This window comes from Prionailurus bengalensis, chromosome E2 (assembly GCF_016509475.1).
Source record: "Prionailurus bengalensis isolate Pbe53 chromosome E2, Fcat_Pben_1.1_paternal_pri, whole genome shotgun sequence".
Classification (NCBI taxonomy): Eukaryota; Metazoa; Chordata; class Mammalia; order Carnivora; family Felidae; genus Prionailurus; species Prionailurus bengalensis.
In genome coordinates this window covers 8,037,809-8,053,365 of record NC_057352.1, presented here as the reverse complement: position 1 = coordinate 8,053,365, position 15,557 = coordinate 8,037,809, and the positions used below count along the sequence as shown (strand labels likewise).

Genomic DNA, 15,557 nt, shown 5'->3' with positions numbered 1-15,557 from the left:
CCGAGCCGAGCACCGTGCTGAGGCAGCCATACTGGAAAAGCTACTCTGTAAGGCAGCCACATTGGATCGGTGACGATGGCAAAACTGTTCATGACCTGGTTGTTGGTTCTTAAGTGGCCGATCTTTATTAACTTTAATAATTCATCTTTCTGGCCCTGATGTAGGGTACTTTGATCTCTGGTCCTTTGGTAACCTCAAAACCTAGTGGAGGAATCAGAGTCCCCAGAGTTCAGAGGTCTGTGGGTCAAGTCTGGCTTCCATGGCTTGAAGCTGGGTATGAGAGAGAGAGAGTGTCTCAGAGGCCTTGACCTGCGGATGTACCGGCAGTTTGGGGTGGGTGGGTGGGTGGGGGGCTCGGTGCTTATCTGGAAGGTGGGGGGAGTGGGGTGTCTCCAGAGGAAGAGACCCCACGGGTTTCAATGCCCCCTTCTTCAAGGACGGGGGCCCTTCCCCTCCCCCTGGCCTTACAGGGAACTGGGCATCCAGCCTGGCCCACCCCAGCCCTTCAGGGCCCAGGTGTTCCGTCCCATATTCCACCGCAGCAGGTCAAGGGGAGAGACGCTGGGGGCTGGGGTGCCCGATTAGGAAACTATGTAGCCAAGGGGCTCCTGGACCCAAGGCCCTGCAGACCCTGCCCTGCCTTGAGAACCTGCGGTCTCTGCACCCAGATTTCATGCCCTTTCAGGACTCAGGAGTCTGGGCCTTCCTGCCACTCTCAACACAGGCATCCAGGCCCCCAGGTCCCCCCTCACACTCAGGAGCCTAGGTCCCCAGCCTGTCCTTCAGACTAGTCCAAATTACCCGGCTGCCTCCTCCCTCCGACCCGAAACCCAGCCCCAGTCCCGCCCACCCCCTGCCCCTCCCCCGCACCGCCTCCCGCTCTATCAGCTCCTCCTCGTCGTCGTCGTCGTCTTCCTCCTCCTCGCCTTCCTCTAGCGTCGGGTACTCCTGCGTGAAGGGCACGGCTCCCTGGGCCGAATGGAAGCGCAGGCGGTAGAGCAGCCGCACCCACTGGCCGAACTCGCGGTCTCGGGTCTCGGGTGGGGCCCGCAGCTGCAGGTAGAAGGCGCGACCTGTGCGGAACTTGACCTTGAGTTGCCAGCGGCTTTCGTCGTGGACGAAGAGCTGGACAAACTGCAGGGGGAACAGCCTGGGAGGGAGGAAGGGGCGACCTCAGGTGCCGACCCTCCCTGGCTCACAGCCTTGCGGTCCCGGGCGCCTACAGGGTCGGGGCCGCCCACCCCAGCGCCCCCCTCTCCGCCCAGAAAGAGGCCTTTTTCATTTTCTCTGCCTTTCGACTTTTATCCACCCCCAAAGCACCTTTGTGTCTCCCGCTGGTCCTTCTAACAGACAGCTGCCCTCTTGAAACTCCCCGTTGGATGTGAGAATGACAACGGACACATAACAGGTCCATCAACCACATTCCTGACCTTCTCCCCAACCCCAACCTGCTCCCCTTCGTCTTCCCCACCTTAACTACATCCTCCCATTTGCTCGGTCAGAAATCATGGAGTTGCCCCTCGCCCAACTTTCGCTCTCACATCCTCATCCAATCCTGCCACCAAATCCTGGCGGCTCCACCGTTCAAACGTATCCCCGAACCCACCACTTCTAACTCCTTCCGCGACCAGCGGGCCCCGTCACCCGATTCTCCCGCCTGGGCCGCGGGCTCAGCCTTCGCCGCGCTCTGTCGCACGCGGCCGCCAGAGGGCGCCCATCAGCACCTGAGTGTCACGTCCCTCCCGTGGCTCGGTGAAAAGGCCAAGTCCTCACCTTGACCACCAGGCCCCCCGCAGGATCTGTCGCCTCTGTTCCCTCTCTGCTCACTCCCCTCGCTCACTCAGCCCCAGCAACAGCCCTGCTCCTACCTCCCCCTGCCACCCCGTTGGCTTGGCCCCTTAATCTCTCTCCTGTCTTTCTCAAAAGCACCTTCTCAGGGAGAAGATCTGTTTACAACCTGAGGCTTCTGTGCGGCCATGTCCGCCCTTGCAGACCTCCTTATCCCCTACCCCCTCTGATACGTCCGCACAGACCTCACCCCACTGATTCTGTCTGCCTTCCCGGTAGGAGGTGAGTTTGAAGGCAGAGACGTTGGTTCCATTTTTTTCACAGCTGCTCCCCATTCCCCCCATCCCCTGCCCCCGCCCTTCCACCAGCTCACATCCGTGGTAGGTGCTCAATGGATGCTTGTTGAGAAGGTGGATAATTTGGCCCAGGTCACACCTCAGGGATTTGAACCCAAGTCTTCTCTGTGTTCTTAACCACCACACTGGGTAGCCACACCCCCCACTCTGGCCCCGCCATGCTACCTCTAGGAACCTATCTTACAGACACCCTCACAACCGTGCGCCTGGATGCCCTCTGCAGACCACACTGGCTGTAACCCCCAGACACCAGCCGCAACATCAGTGTCCCTCAGTAGGCGGCCCGATCTGTTACTACATTCCCCAAGTGGAAGAATAACAGTTATGTTTACAAGGTGCTCACCCTGGGCCAAGGGCTGTCCCAAGCACTTCATGGCCCTTTACTCAGCGTATCCCCTGACAGCCCTGCAAGGTGGGCTCTCCTCTTATCCCCATGTTCCAGATGGGGAAACCGAGGCACAGACAAGTAGGGCACTTGGCCAGAGACAGTGGGAAAGAGGTGACTGGCGAAGAGGCCAGGATATGAACCCAGGGAGGCAGGCATTCATTTGAGGACATTCCCTGCCATACGGTAACAGCACTAGATGCAAGTGGGGTGTAAGGGGGCAGAGCATTTACTCGTGTGTGTCCAGAAAAGGGCCTGCTGGTTGCGCTTCCGTTGACATGAAATGAATATTGATACGGGGCTGGTGGGGGAGGGCACAGCGTGCAAAAGCGGCATGTGGCACGCACCTGCGGGTTTTTAAAGGAGGGGTGAGCACCGAGGGGTGCTTGTCAAGACTGGCCCACGACAGGTTAGAAGTGAGGGACTAGGGGCTGACTGAGTCTCGATGCTTCATTCTCAGAGCAAGCTCGGTGTTTTTATCCTGATGGTGTGTTTATTTGGGGGGGGTGTTGAAGGAGATGATGGGGGTCCAAGCACCCCTCGGCACCATCCTAAGTTCCCCCCACTGCGGGTCATGCCTCAGCGAGCAGTGAGGTTCATTGGTGGGATGCACAGCACTGAGAAGGAGCAAGAATATGCCCCGCGCTCCGTAAGGCGTCAGCACGCTGCTGTGTGTTCTCAGCTTCTACGGGGGGGGGGGGGGGAGGGGGATAAATAAAGGCTGCAGGGAGCCTCCATTTAGTGTAGGTCAGAATCTGATTCTACCACCAAGTGGGCTGCAGATTTTTTTTTAGATATCAGAATTGTAGATAAAGGACTGTGGACTCGTGTGTGTGTGTGTGTGTGTGTGTGTGTGTGTGTCCCCTTTCTCTCTCCCTTCCTTCCCTCCCTCCCTTTCTTTCGTTAACTGTTGAGATGTGGTCAAAAAAGTGAAAGCCATTGGCACATGGTTTCTGTAAATATACTACATGTATGGAAGAGTTTTGTTATTTGCAGCCGGAGTTGGAGGCAGGATCCGAGGATAGGAGAAAGGTGTTATTTTGTGCTGTGTATGTTTTGTACTTTGGAGTGTGTTTGCGTTACTTTTTCAATGAAAAAAGAAAGACCTGAAGGGGTGGTGCTTAGTGTGGCACTGGAGCCCAAGAATCATGAGGTCATTGGGGCACGCAGGTGGCTCAGTCGGTTAAGTGGCCGACTCTTGATTTTGGCTCAGGTCATGATCTCACGACTTGTGAGATCGAGCTCCATGTCAGGCCTGCTTGGGATTCTCTCCCTCTCTCTTTGCCCCTCCCCTGCTTGTTCTCTCTCTCTCAGAATAAAGAAACATGAAAAGAAAAAGAATCATGAGGTCGGTAATGATGAGGAGGCCAGAGATTCCAATCCCAACCAACCCCTGACTCACTGTGGGTCTCTGAGCCTCAAAGGATGGGGTTAAGGGGCCCCATCATATTAAGAGTAGGCCAGAGATGAGATTATGTGCATGGCCTAGGGGGCACCTGGCATGCGGTAGGCACAACATAAACGGTTATTCTTCTGATCCTTGCCAGCGTGGGGCTGAGGGCTGTCCCTCTCATGTCCCTCTATCTCTGATTTCCGGTCCCTGTGTATCACCCTGCCCTTGTTCTCCTGAGTGTATGGCCACCCACAGAGGACTGGCAGCCATCCAAGACGCCTCGCCCTGGGAGTCATCTGTGTGACAGGAGGTGCTGCAGGGGGCCCAGGATGCCCAGAACTGGGGAAGGCGGAGGTCCAGTCTGGGATGGGGACAGTCACCCAAAGAGCTGCAGGCGTCCGTTATCCTTGGCAGGGCCGGCCAGCAGCAACAGGTCTGGGAGTTCCAGGGCTGGACTGGAGGCTGCCACCCCCATGGTGACCTTGTTGGCGACTTCTCCTAACCGGGTCACCTGGGGCCAGGGGTTAGAGGTTAGAAGCCAGATAGATGGAAGGTAGGATTGGTGGGGTTAAGGGTCATGAACCAAGTCTATTAAACACCAAGTCCGGGGTCAGATATCCCGGGGTCAGAGGTCAAGAGTCATCCGGGTGTTAAGTCAGGGAAACTGAACCAAGGGAATCAGAGGCCAGGGTTCATAAAGAAGCTAAAGGTCTAGAGGTCTGGGGGGTGGGGTTGGTCCGGAATTCCAGGAGATAAATGTTATGGGAGCGTGGTCGGAAGTAGGCAGAGCAGGGGCTCCTGAAGTCAGGAGGTCAGGCCTCAAGCCCAGGCTCGGTGTCAGGGGTTCTGGGGCTCCACACCTGCACAAAGTTGCTCTCAAAGACGGGGAAGTCTCGCAGCTGATCGAACTCGCCGCTCAGGAGGTGGCGCTGCAGCCGTCCGGGCCGGCCCGTGGGAAAGGCTGGAACCAGGGGGCATCCTAGATGGGCGAAGTTCGGGGGTCTAGTCCAGGAGGCTGGGCCTGGGCCCCCCATCTGGTAGGGCCCAGGGAAGCCGCGCTCTGAGGGTAGGGGAATCGGGGCTATCAGTCTGCGCGTCGCCGGCCCCCTCCCTCACGGGGTTCCCTCACCTGGTCCAACCCTGCCAGGCCCGGCTCCGCCTCTCACCTGTCATCCCACCTGCTCCACCCGGGGCCGGGTTAGTCTGGTGCCCCCTCATCATCGCAACGCCCCGCCCCATGAGGAGAGCGAAGGCAGGTGCCTGCGGAGAAAACGGACGGGTGGGGCCGCGGACTCTATCACGTCACAACGCGGCGGACCCGGCTTGAACTCACCAAAGAGACGCCCGTTTGTGACGTCATTATAGGGGGCGGTGCCTAGAGACCGGGGAGGTGCCTAGATCTGGGCATGGCGGCGGCCACTCTGTGACGTCAGACGCCCGTGGCGGGCGCTAGTGCGCAGGCGCAAGGAACTGGCGCAGGCGCATGGGAGGCGTGCTCTGAGGCGCCGGGCTCACTCCAGCCCCTGGCCTGGTGGGAAGGGGTGAAAATGGCGGCGGCCGGCGCTGTGGCTACTCGGCTGCTCCTGCTCCTGCTGATGGCGGCAGCAGCCCCCAGCCGCGCGCGGGGCAGCGGCTGCCGGTCCGGGACCGCTCTGCGGGGGGTGAGTGCTCATTAACTCTGACGGGGAGCGGGGCTGACGGAAATCCTGGGTCTCGGGTGTTTACATCGGGTAAGGTGGGAACGAGGCATTGCAGGGCCAGGAGAGAGGAAGAGGTGAAAGTGAGAGTATAGTTAGGAAGGCTCTAGCTCGTGAGCATACACGAGTGGGCGGGCCTCGGATGGACTCTTGGTGCCTGGACTTTGGGTGGTTTGAAAACGAGGATACGCCGTTGGGGCCAGAACCTCAAGTTAACGCTCAACAACACTAGGGATCCGCAGTCTTAAATATGCAGGAGGAGGTGTGGCTCGGGTGGAATCTTGGCGAATCAGACATAGGGGCGGCTAAAACGAAACCGTTAGAAGGGCTCTGGAGTGATTGGACCGGAGTTCTGTTCCTGCATATGCATGAGAAGGGCGGGATCTTGAGTTCCAGGATTAAAATCTGGACACGGGTTTACGAAGGTGTGAGGGCTGCGTAGGTGCAAGGGCGTAAGGTGGGGGATGCGAGGTAGGAGACATTTGAATTTAGAGGAATGGATGGCGTGGAATTTTTTTTTTTAAGTTTATTTCGAAAGAGAGAGACAACGAGCACGGGAGGTGCAGAGAGAGAGGAGACAGAAGATCTGAAGCGAGCTATCAGCGCCAGCCGGATGTGGGGCTGGAACTCACAAACCAGGAGATCGGGACCCGAGCTGAAGCCCTAGGGCTTAATCCCCTGAGCCAGCCAGGCACCCCCCCAGAAGGCGTGGTCTCTTGTCTGTACTTGATGAGGGTCGGAATTCCGGAGGCATGGTGGCTCTTGTGGCTGTTAAAGGCAAAAAAGGGGCCACTTGAATATTAGGTTGGGAAGGAAGCGCAGGTATCCTTTAACTCATGAATGTTTATGATGCTAGGTGTGAAAGTGACCTGGAGATAGATGCCTTAGAAGCAAGGTTACGCTTGTTTGCAGGCTCTAGTTTTCTGGGGACGGTCCAGATCATGAATTTTCATGAAAGGGGCGGTTCCCAGTGGAATCGTGGGCAAGTGTCAATGTTTGGAAAAGAGTATGAAAATAAGGTTCCTTCCTCAGCCTGCATCTGTCCCGGGGTCCGTGGTCTTGCCCTGCTGAGGGCTCTGATTGTCCTCACCGGGAGACCTCTCTCTCACCTGCAGGCGGGGGCAGAAGGTCGAGAGGGTGAGGGCTGTGGCACCGTGGGGCTGCTGCTGGAGCACTCATTTGAGATCGGTGAGTCTAACAACGTTCCTTGTCTCGGCACTTACCTGGTGCCCGGTGAAGTCAACAGCATGGGTCTGGTGCCACCCAGTGTGAGACATGCCATCCATTTACTACTGGCTTTGCCCCTAGGAGTGTGTTTGGGTTATTCTGGGGGAGATTGGGGCAGGGAGGGCACGAGAGAGTAAGAACTCTACCTTTGGATACTCCCTCACCTGTAAAATAAATCCTAGTTTCAGAAAGGCCAGTGCAGCAGTAATAACCTCAGAGCAGACTTTTCAGACCAGTCACCTTGTGCCCTGCATTCTGGCTAGATGTTCTGCATGTATTCACTCAAAAGTGCTCTCAGCAGTCATGCAACGCGGCGGGTGTTAGGGATAGGCCCGTTTTCCAGAAGGGGAAACTGAGGTTCAAAGGGGCATCGCATAAGGTCCTTTTGTAAGTGAATGGCAGAGCCAGGACCTGCTCTACAGCCCAGCTTAAACTACTGGGATTCAGGCATTCAGATTCCCAGAGCACAGATGTCAGTGCGGCCCGGAGGTCTGAGGTCCCAAACTCTGGAACACTTGTTTGAAACACTGAAGCTGGGACCCTCTGTACACCTCCTGACTCGGTCCCTGGCATCTGCCCGGAAAAGCCCCACGGATTCCGACATGGCCTAATGGTTGGAAGCCCCTCTATTTTATAGTGAAAGAACTGAGGCTCAGAGAGATCAGGTGACTGCCCGGCAAGGCAGAGGCAGGGCTTAGGAGCTGTTGTGTTCAGACGTCTGCTGTGGACTGCCCTGTGAGATAGGAGAGCAGGACTTGGTGGGGGGTGTCCCCACGTGGCAGGTGGGAAGATGGGGGCGGGGCGCTCAGGAGGGAGAAGCAACCTGGTCACTGGGAGGATTGAAGGTTGAAGCGGTCGCTAAGCCCTGACTCCCCACAGATGACAGTGCCCACTTTCGGAAGCGGGGCTCACTGCTCTGGAACCAGCAGGATGGCACTTTGTCCCTGTCACAGCGGCAGCTCAATGAGGAGGAGCGGGGCCGGCTCCGGGTGAGGAGGGGACCTGGGGCTCTGCTGGGATATGGGGGACGTGTGCCTTGGAGCACGAGACACGTGCTGCAGGGCCTCTGCCCGGACCATTCCTTGTACCCAGTACATCCTCTTCCCCCAAGTTTAATATAGTTAGCTCCTCTCGCCTTTCCAGATTCAACCAAGACGCTTTGCAGTCAGCTAGGAGATTTGCTTGGGAGGAGAAAGAGATTCCTGTAAGAACCGAAGGTTAACGCAAGAATGTGATTTCTGCCGTAGCCTGCTCCATGGCCTCCTCGAGGGCCGGGCTCCTTCCAGACCTGGCTCAGTCCTCCCTAGAGATGGGGCAGGGAGGTGCAGCAGGCCAGAGAAAGAGAAGAGGGTGGGGGTGAGGGGGCAGAGGGAACAGCCGTCTTTTAGGGAAAGCTCACAAAAGCTGCCACAGTCCGCTTCCATTCTGTCCCTTTGGCCAGGTGCAGTTGCAAGGGAGGCTGGGGACGGCAGGTTTCATTCTGGGCAGGCACGTGCCCTCCCTGTGGGAGATGGTGCACCGCCGCCAGCCTTCCTGTATGGCGCCCACGTGATTCTTTGTCACAGCTGCCTCCCAAGAGACTTTCTTGCTCGTGCGGTTGGGGAGTCCACATAAGGGGTGGGCCAAGGTGCAGCTGGATCCAGGTGTGGGAAGAGTGTCCTTGGGACTCACTCCATCAGTGGGCTGGGCTCTACTCCCCTTGACGTGGTTTCTCCCCCAGGTGGAGCGCCCAGTGGCTCCTGGCCTCACCCACCAGCAGGGCCACCCCACTGGGACGAGTCCTGGGTCAGGGATTGGGGAGTGCTGGCTGAGCGAGACTGGAGAAGGGTCCCCCGGGCCCAATGGCAGTCCAGGCCTGGCTGGGGCCAGGCGCTGTCCCTCTCACTGCCACCCTCCTCTGCCCTGCAGGATGTGGCGGCCTTGAATGGCTTATACCGTGTCCGGGTCCCTCAGCGCCCTGGGGCCCCTGATGGCCCAGAAGCCGGTGGCTACGTCTCCTCCTTTGTCCCCGCGGTGAGTCAGTGATGAGGACCATCCTCGCTCCTCCCACTTGCCCCAGCCTGGCTTCCACCATTTGTTGCCCCAGCGTTTATGGACGGGGAAGACTCAGGCCTGGCCTTGCTCTCAAGGGTCTCCTGGGCTGGAGGGGGACAGTCCAGGTGGTGGGCGCTTTGATGGGGCAGCACAGGGCCCAATAGGGAAGTTGTCACGCTTGGGCTTGTGCCCGAGGGTGGAGGGAACCACGAAGGGTTTTGAAAGATCTTTCTGGGCCCCGTGAGAGGGGCTGGAGGCTCGGGGGTCTTGGCGCGGGCAAGGTCTGGTGGCGACCCTCCCCTCCCTGCCCCCCCTAGTGCTCCCTGGTGGAGTCGCACCTGTCGGACCAGCTGACGCTGCACGTGGATGTGGCTGGCAACGTGGTGGGTGTGTCGGTGGTGACACACCCCGGGGGCTGCAGGGGCCACGAAGTAGAAGATGTGGATCTGGAGCTGTTTAACACTTCTGTGCAGCTACAGCCACCAGCCACCGCCCCAGGGTGAGGACGGCAGGGTGTGGGTGCCCCAGGGTACAGTTGCTCCAGGATGTGGGTGCCCCAGTGTGCGAGTGGTCCAGGGTCCCGGTGCTCTAGGATATGGTGCTCCAGGATGTGGGTGCCCCACAGTGTGGGTACCCCAGGGTGCGGGTGCTCCGGGGTGTGGGTGCTCCAGGATGTGGTGCCCCAGGGTGTGGGTGCCCCAGGGTGCGGGTGCTCCAGGGTGTGGGTGCCCCAGGGTGTGGGTGCGCAGGGTACTGGTGCAGGGCACGGCATGGACAGCATTGTCTCCGTTCTTCTGCCGCCTTTGCTGCCGGTGTCCTTGTTGGCTGAGCCCAGCCCCTTACCCTGTCTCCTCCTTGGCCCGCCCCTAGTCCTGAGACAGCTGCCTTCATTGAGCGCCTGGAGATGGAACAGGCCCAGAAGGCCAAGAACCCCCAGGAACAGAAGTCCTTTTTCGCCAAATATGTGAGTGGAGCTCTGCCTGCCCCTCTCCCTCCCATCCTGAGTCCCCCTCTGCCCTTCTCTCCCCTGTGGCCCTTGGCCTGTTCCTCATTCTCCAGGCCTCCTGTGCGCGGGGCTTGCTTGTCGCCTCTGGGCATGTCCCCCTGGCACCTGGGCTGAGCCCAAGGCCCGGACGGACCAGGTGAGGACCGTGGAACCGTGCGCCCTGCCTCTGCCTGTGTCTGCTCGTGGCAGCGGTCACGGGACATCCGGTCTCCGCAGATGGGCCGGCCCAGAGCCGGGCAGTGCTGGGAAGCAGGGATGGCCCCTCAAGCTGGGGGCAGGTGCGGTCCTGGTCTTGAGCAGAGAGAGGCCCGTCTGCAGGAAGTGCAGTGCGGAGGGCTGTGGCCAGGCCGGGGTCTGTTCTGGGAGGAGCCTGGGACGAGGCCTGAGCGGGGCCGGTGTTAACAGGGTGGGAGGCAGGGATTTCAGTGGAATGGGAAGATTGGGAAAAGAGAAGGTGGGTGCTGGGACGCCAGCGGCTTTGCGAAGGGGCACTTCGGGGAGGCAGGGCTATGGGTGTTGGCGTGCAGGAGGCTGGTCTGGAGCTGGAGAGGGACCCGGCTTGTGCTGCCGGGCTGGGGCGGGTGGGAGGAACTGGGGGCACCGAGGGCGGAAGGCTCGTCCCACAAGGCCAGGGCGGGGGACGGCGGAGGCCACTGTGGGTGGGGATGCCAAGCCCTACCGCCCTGAATGGGGTGCCAGTGGGGGGGCCTCCGCTAGTTTGCCAGTAGGTCCTGACCTCAGGGCAGCCTGACAGCTGAACTGCGGGGAAACTGAGGCACAGAGAGGCCGAGGGCCCGCTGCCCCAGCTCTGCTCTCCCCAGTGGCCACAGGACCCCATGGCCACCCCTAGCCCTGACCTGTACCCCCTCCCTCCCCAGTGGCACCTCATCCTCGGGGGGGCCGTGTTGCTCACAGCCCTGCGTCCTGCCGCCCCGGGGCCCACGCCGCCGCCGCAGGAGGCCTGAGTGAGGACTGAGCCCCCTCCCGCCTCCACCCTCCCTGCACCCCACCTGCCCTCCCCCAACCTGTAGTGATGTAGGGGACCCGGGCCCCCTTCCCTCACGTGGCCTCCCCTCACGCCGGCGCCCCCACCTTCCCTGCCCTGGGGGAACGCTGCTCATATTCAATTCTCTTGTTTCTGTGTTTCTGTCTGTCTGTCTGTCATCCTTTCTGGCCCACAGTGGATGTACATCATTCCCGTCGTCCTGTTCCTCATGATGTCAGGAGCGCCGGATGCCGGGGGCCAGGGAGGGGGCGGTGGCGGGGGTGGTGGTGGGGGCAGTGGCCGCTGAGGGGCCTGTCAGCACCCTGGCCCTCTGTCATCCAGGCAACTCCCTTCTTGCCCAGAGTGCCCGTGTCCTTGGTTGTCTGAAGAAGGATTTGCCAGCCCATCCCGTGTCCGTCCCGCGAGGATGGGAGGACGTCCCCTCCCCAGGAGTCCTTTCCCTCTGGTCCTTGCTGTTTCTGCGGCTGGAGGCTACCTCCTGGTGCACTCCGCCTTCCCCTGTGGCCCCTCTGCAGCCGCAAAGGCTTCCCGTGCCCACAGCGTGGAGCTTGAGCTTCTGGGCCAGCTCTGACCTTGTGTTTGTCCCCCCCATTTCCGCCCTGAGCCTCACAGTTTGGGAACATGCCGAGTTCTCTCCAGCCTCTGTGCCTTGGTTCGTAGTCTTCTCGTCCTGCCTGTCCCAGGCCGGGCTAGATGGTCCCCCTAACTTGTCTGACACTGGATTGGGCCATGTGCTTCCCACCTGTCTGCCCTGAGGGGCCTGGCGCAGATCAGGTGTGGGCTGGCCAGGGGTCCCCCCCCCCCACCCAGGCTCCGTTCCTCCCAGCAGCCCCGCCTTGGGATCCTTCCCCGGCCTTTATCTGCCCATGGCCATGAGCAGTTTAGGCTGCGTTGTCAGGATGCCAGGCCTTCGGAAGCTTTGGGGCATGAAGAAATTATGTTAGAAGTGAAAACAAAACTAATACTTAGTGGAGTCGAGGGCCGGATGATGTAAATAGAACCTGTTTCCCTGTCCGGAATGTCTTCCCTGTCTGCGCACTGGGAGGCCACTGCCTGGCTTTGCTATTGATCACCCCCTCCCTTTGTCTATTTAAAAACATTCAAAAGTATATTGAAATACATCAGAGTAAAAAACAACTCAGCAGCCGAATGCAACCGTCGATTTGGTTCCAAGGAAATCCCAGTGCCCAGGCTTTGCTGAATTTCCGCCGTTCACTGTACGTTATTATTCAGAAACACACACGAATGGCTCGCGGGGCCGCCGTAATGGCTGTGCAACGCTCCACGGTGTCGTATGGCTGTTGATTAAACTGTTCCCCAAATGTTCCACATGTAGCTTCCTGCTCAGTGTGGTTAATAAATAGCAGTGTTATCCAGGCCCTCTTTGGTGAGTTTGAATTCTTTTCCTGGGGACTCAGAACTAAAAGTGGAACCTCTACGGCAGATCGGAGACACTTTTATGAAAAGGGGACGCACTCGTGTGGCTCTACTGGCGAAACGACATAAAAGGGGTGTGGTGGGCGGTTGTTCCCCCCAAATGCTCTTTTTAAAAAAGATTTTTTTTTAATGTTTATTTATGTTTGAGAGAGAGCAGGGGTAGGGGCAGAGAGAGATGTTTATTTAAAAACACTAAAAAAATGTCTGACGACAGAGAGCCCAATGTGGGGCTCAGACTCACGAGCCACGAGGTCATGGCCTGAGCTGAGGTCTGATGCTTAACCGACTGAGCTACCCAGGTGCCCCTTTTGTGGCTTTTAATATATAAAAAAATTTTTTTTAATGTACGTTTATTTTTGAGAGAGAGAGCATGAGTGGGGGAAGGGCAGAGAGAGAGAGAGGGAGACACAGAATCCGAAGCAGGCTCTGGGCTCTGAGCTGTCAGCACAGAGCCCAATGCGGGGCTCAAACTCACAAACCGTGAGATCGTGACCTGAGCCAAAGTCGGCGCTTAACCGATGGAACCACCCAGGCGCCCTTGTGGCTTTTAATACATAGGGCAGTGTCCCCGAGTTATTCTAACTTGGCATTTCTTTCTCCACCAGCATGTGCCAGCATGTCTCATGTTTCTCCGGTCTATGTTTCATATGACCTCTAAGATTGCCCTGGTAGTGTTGACTGGTGCTTTCTTGGACAGGGTTCAGACTCCGAGTTCTTAACCCTTTGTCTCATTTGCAGGTGCATTCTTGCCCCAGGCATTTGTTGGACCATTTTGTAATTTGTAAAAATGTTTTACTTATTTTTGAGAGAGAGACAGGGTACGAGCAGGAGCAGGGCAGAGAGAGAAGGAGACACAGAGTCTGAAGCAGGCTGCAGGCTCTGAGCTGTCAGCACAGAGCCAGACGTGGGACTCGAACTTGTGAACCGTGAGATAATGCCTGAGCCGAAGTCGGATGCTTAGCCGACTGAGCCACTCAGGCGCCCCCATTTTGTAACTTTTTAGTGGATTGAGATTGAGATCTTCATCAATCTGATTACTTTCTTTTTCTCTAGGGGTTTTTGATCGCTCTGGAGCCAGCAGAGTTAATCTGTGGTATATTCCAGTCAACGTCTGAGCTAGTTTAGGCTCCTTGGGGTTCTGTCCACATTAAACTTGCCTAATTCTTGCTTGTCCCCGGAGAGTTCATTTACTGTTTCATTTTATCAGGGTACCCGGGATAGAGCCCAGAACTCAAAAGATACCACAGGATCCAAAAGCAAAGGGCCTTGCGCTCACCCCAGCCTGGTACCCGTTCCCCTTCCTGGGGGGCCGCCCGCATTTTCGGTCTCCTGTGCACCGCTTTGGAGATAAAACTCTAACCACGCAAATGTGTATGTAAATCGTCTTACAAAAAGTGCGTGGCTCTAGTTTTTTTCCTCCCCTTGAAACCAGAGAGGTTTCCATCTTGGATGCAGAGTGCATGGCTGGCTTGGGGTTGAATTCATTGGCCCCTCGTGGATGGACCTTTGGGTGGTTTCACGCAGCACTCCAGGAACCCCCACGTGCCTGCCTCATTTTGGGCACACGCACGCGTGTCCGCAGGACACGCTCCCAGGTGGGGACTCGCCGGGGGCGGTCTCAGCCACCTCCTCCCTGTCACACTGGAGCTCTTCTTGCTGACTGTCCTCAATCCCACCTCCAGTTCGGACCCCCTTCCTGGTCTCCAGACCCAGAGTGTCCTCTCGGGGACCTCTGAGAGTCACTGCCACCTGTCTGCCCCCAGTCAGAGCTCCTCCAGGAATCCGTACGCCGGCGTGCGGTGCCGCCACCTACCTGACCTCACAGACCAGAGCGCTGCTGTGCCCTCCTCTGCTGTTCCTCCCTGCCTCACCCCTTCTCTGTCCCCATGGTCCCAGCCCTGGCCGCCTCCTCCTTGGCCTCATGAGGGGATTTCTGCCACCAGGGCTGTCCTCACTTCTCCCCTGCTCTTAGCCTCTCCGTGGCTCCCCGGCACCCTCGGGACAAAGTCCCAGGGCCTCTGCCTTGCCTTTGAGGCCCAGTAGCTTTTGTTCTATTCCTCCTTTTTAGCCTCATTGATGAGCACCCCCCAGCCCTAACAGGTGAGTCCCTCAAATACCACCGGCCAGGCCGGAGGCACCCTCCACCCCCTCATAGCCTCAACCCCATTCTGTCCTCCCCCTCTCTCTCTCTGCCCCTGAGGAGCCCACTCTCTCCCTCCTCTGGCCTCCTGTCCTCTGGTCTGAGATGGGAGAGCACCTGCCAGGTAAGTGCTCAGTAGAGGGGTTGCCTCCCTCCTGGGTTTCCTGCCTCGCCCTCTGGATGCCCCTCTTTGCCCCCCAAGATGTTACCTGCTCCCTGGCGTGTAGGAAACCCCTTTCCCACTCCAGGGTTTCATATTGTCATTTAGATACACTTAGGACAGAGTTGTAGGACAGGCACTCTTGAAATCTGTAAGGCTGGGGCGCCTGGGTGGCTCGGTCTGTTAAGCATCTGACTTTGGCTCAGGTCATGATCTTGCTGGGCGTGGGTTCGAGCCCCAGGTTGGGCCCTGTGCTGACAGCTCAGAGCCTGGAGCCTGCTTCGGATTCTGTGCCTCCCTCTCTTTCTGCCCCTCCCCCCACTGGTGCTCTGTCTCTCTCAAAAATAAATAAAAACTTTAAAAAGATAGAAATAAAATCTATAAGGCTAATAATGTAAGTATTTTAAAGACTCTCCTATGGCAAATTATGCCTTGTAGCAGGGACTTTGGGAAACAGTTCTGTAGCCTCCATTATTTAACCCAGTAGTGACTCTACAGTGAGCATCGGGGCCACTTACTGGGGCCTCTCTAGCTGTCAGTCATTCTCCTTTGCTGGCACCCACCTTCCATCTCAGCAGGACACAATGGTGTCCTTACAGGGGAAAACTCAACGTGGCCCAATTCCTAGAAACAGGCCGCCAAGCAACTTTCCTTTGTTTCTCCAGGAAGAGTCATGCTTGTATTTCTTTCCATGGCAACGTGGAAAGAATCCACCCATGGAATGACTTGAAAACGTGAAGGGTGCAGGTTTCAGTTGAAAACCAAAGAGCTTGCTGGGTATGATGTTTACGTATTGACCAGGAGTAAAAATTTTCACATTTTTACAGAATTTTGCAAATTTCCCGTCTCCCCTCCCCCACCAACAGCTCTCCTCCCACCCACCCCTCCCCCCAAGCATTCCAGTCCCTGCAGGGTTTTTTTGTTTTTG

At 57.8% G+C, this 15,557-nt stretch overlaps 2 protein-coding genes across 4 annotated transcripts; one reads left to right on the top strand and one right to left on the bottom strand.

The window, feature by feature from the left end:
• Positions 1–102: 102 nt before the first annotated feature.
• FAM71E1 (family with sequence similarity 71 member E1) lies at positions 103–5,356 on the bottom strand. Of its 2 annotated transcripts, none has more exons than XM_043598437.1 (5): positions 5,089–5,356; positions 4,783–4,901; positions 4,303–4,433; positions 871–1,150; positions 103–270 (listed from the first exon to the last, which is right to left on the bottom strand). In XM_043598437.1, the coding sequence occupies exons 1-5, from the start codon at positions 5,159–5,161 to the stop codon at positions 214–216; spliced, it is 660 nt and encodes a 219-aa protein (XP_043454372.1). In that variant the 5' UTR covers positions 5,162–5,356; the 3' UTR covers positions 103–213. The 2 variants fall into 2 exon arrangements, with proteins under 2 accessions (XP_043454372.1, XP_043454371.1); XM_043598436.1 differs by having other exon boundaries at positions 4,783–4,982; positions 5,089–5,287.
• A 43-nt stretch (positions 5,357–5,399) lies between these two features.
• On the top strand, positions 5,400–12,271 carry EMC10 (ER membrane protein complex subunit 10). 2 transcript variants are annotated; one of them, XM_043598435.1, is made up of 8 exons: positions 5,405–5,583; positions 6,735–6,807; positions 7,726–7,835; positions 8,755–8,859; positions 9,198–9,379; positions 9,751–9,844; positions 10,765–10,851; positions 11,068–11,159. In XM_043598435.1, exons 1-7 carry the CDS (start codon positions 5,470–5,472, stop codon positions 10,849–10,851), a joined length of 765 nt encoding a protein of 254 aa, XP_043454370.1. In that variant the 5' UTR covers positions 5,405–5,469; the 3' UTR covers positions 11,068–11,159. The 2 variants fall into 2 exon arrangements, with proteins under 2 accessions (XP_043454369.1, XP_043454370.1); XM_043598434.1 differs by lacking the exon at positions 10,765–10,851 and having other exon boundaries at positions 5,400–5,583; positions 11,068–12,271.
• Positions 12,272–15,557: the final 3,286 nt, after the last annotated feature.

Coding starts and splice junctions, on each gene's coding strand:
- EMC10 (XM_043598434.1), top strand. CDS start 5,470: ATGGCGGCGGCCGGCGCTGTGGCTACTCGGCTGCTCCTGCTCCTGCTG. Junction 7,836..8,754: donor AGGAGCGGGGCCGGCTCCGG/GTGAGGAGGGGA, acceptor TCTGCCCTGCAG/GATGTGGCGGCCTTGAATGG. Junction 9,380..9,750: donor CCACCAGCCACCGCCCCAGG/GTGAGGACGGCA, acceptor GCCCGCCCCTAG/TCCTGAGACAGCTGCCTTCA.
- FAM71E1 (XM_043598436.1), bottom strand. CDS start 5,161: ATGGGGCGGGGCGTTGCGATGATGAGGGGGCACCAGACTAACCCGGCC. Junction 4,983..5,088: donor TGGAGCAGGTGGGATGACAG/GTGAGAGGCGGA, acceptor CCCTACCCTCAG/AGCGCGGCTTCCCTGGGCCC. Junction 1,151..4,302: donor GGACGCCTGCAGCTCTTTGG/GTGACTGTCCCC, acceptor CCTCCCTCCCAG/GCTGTTCCCCCTGCAGTTTG.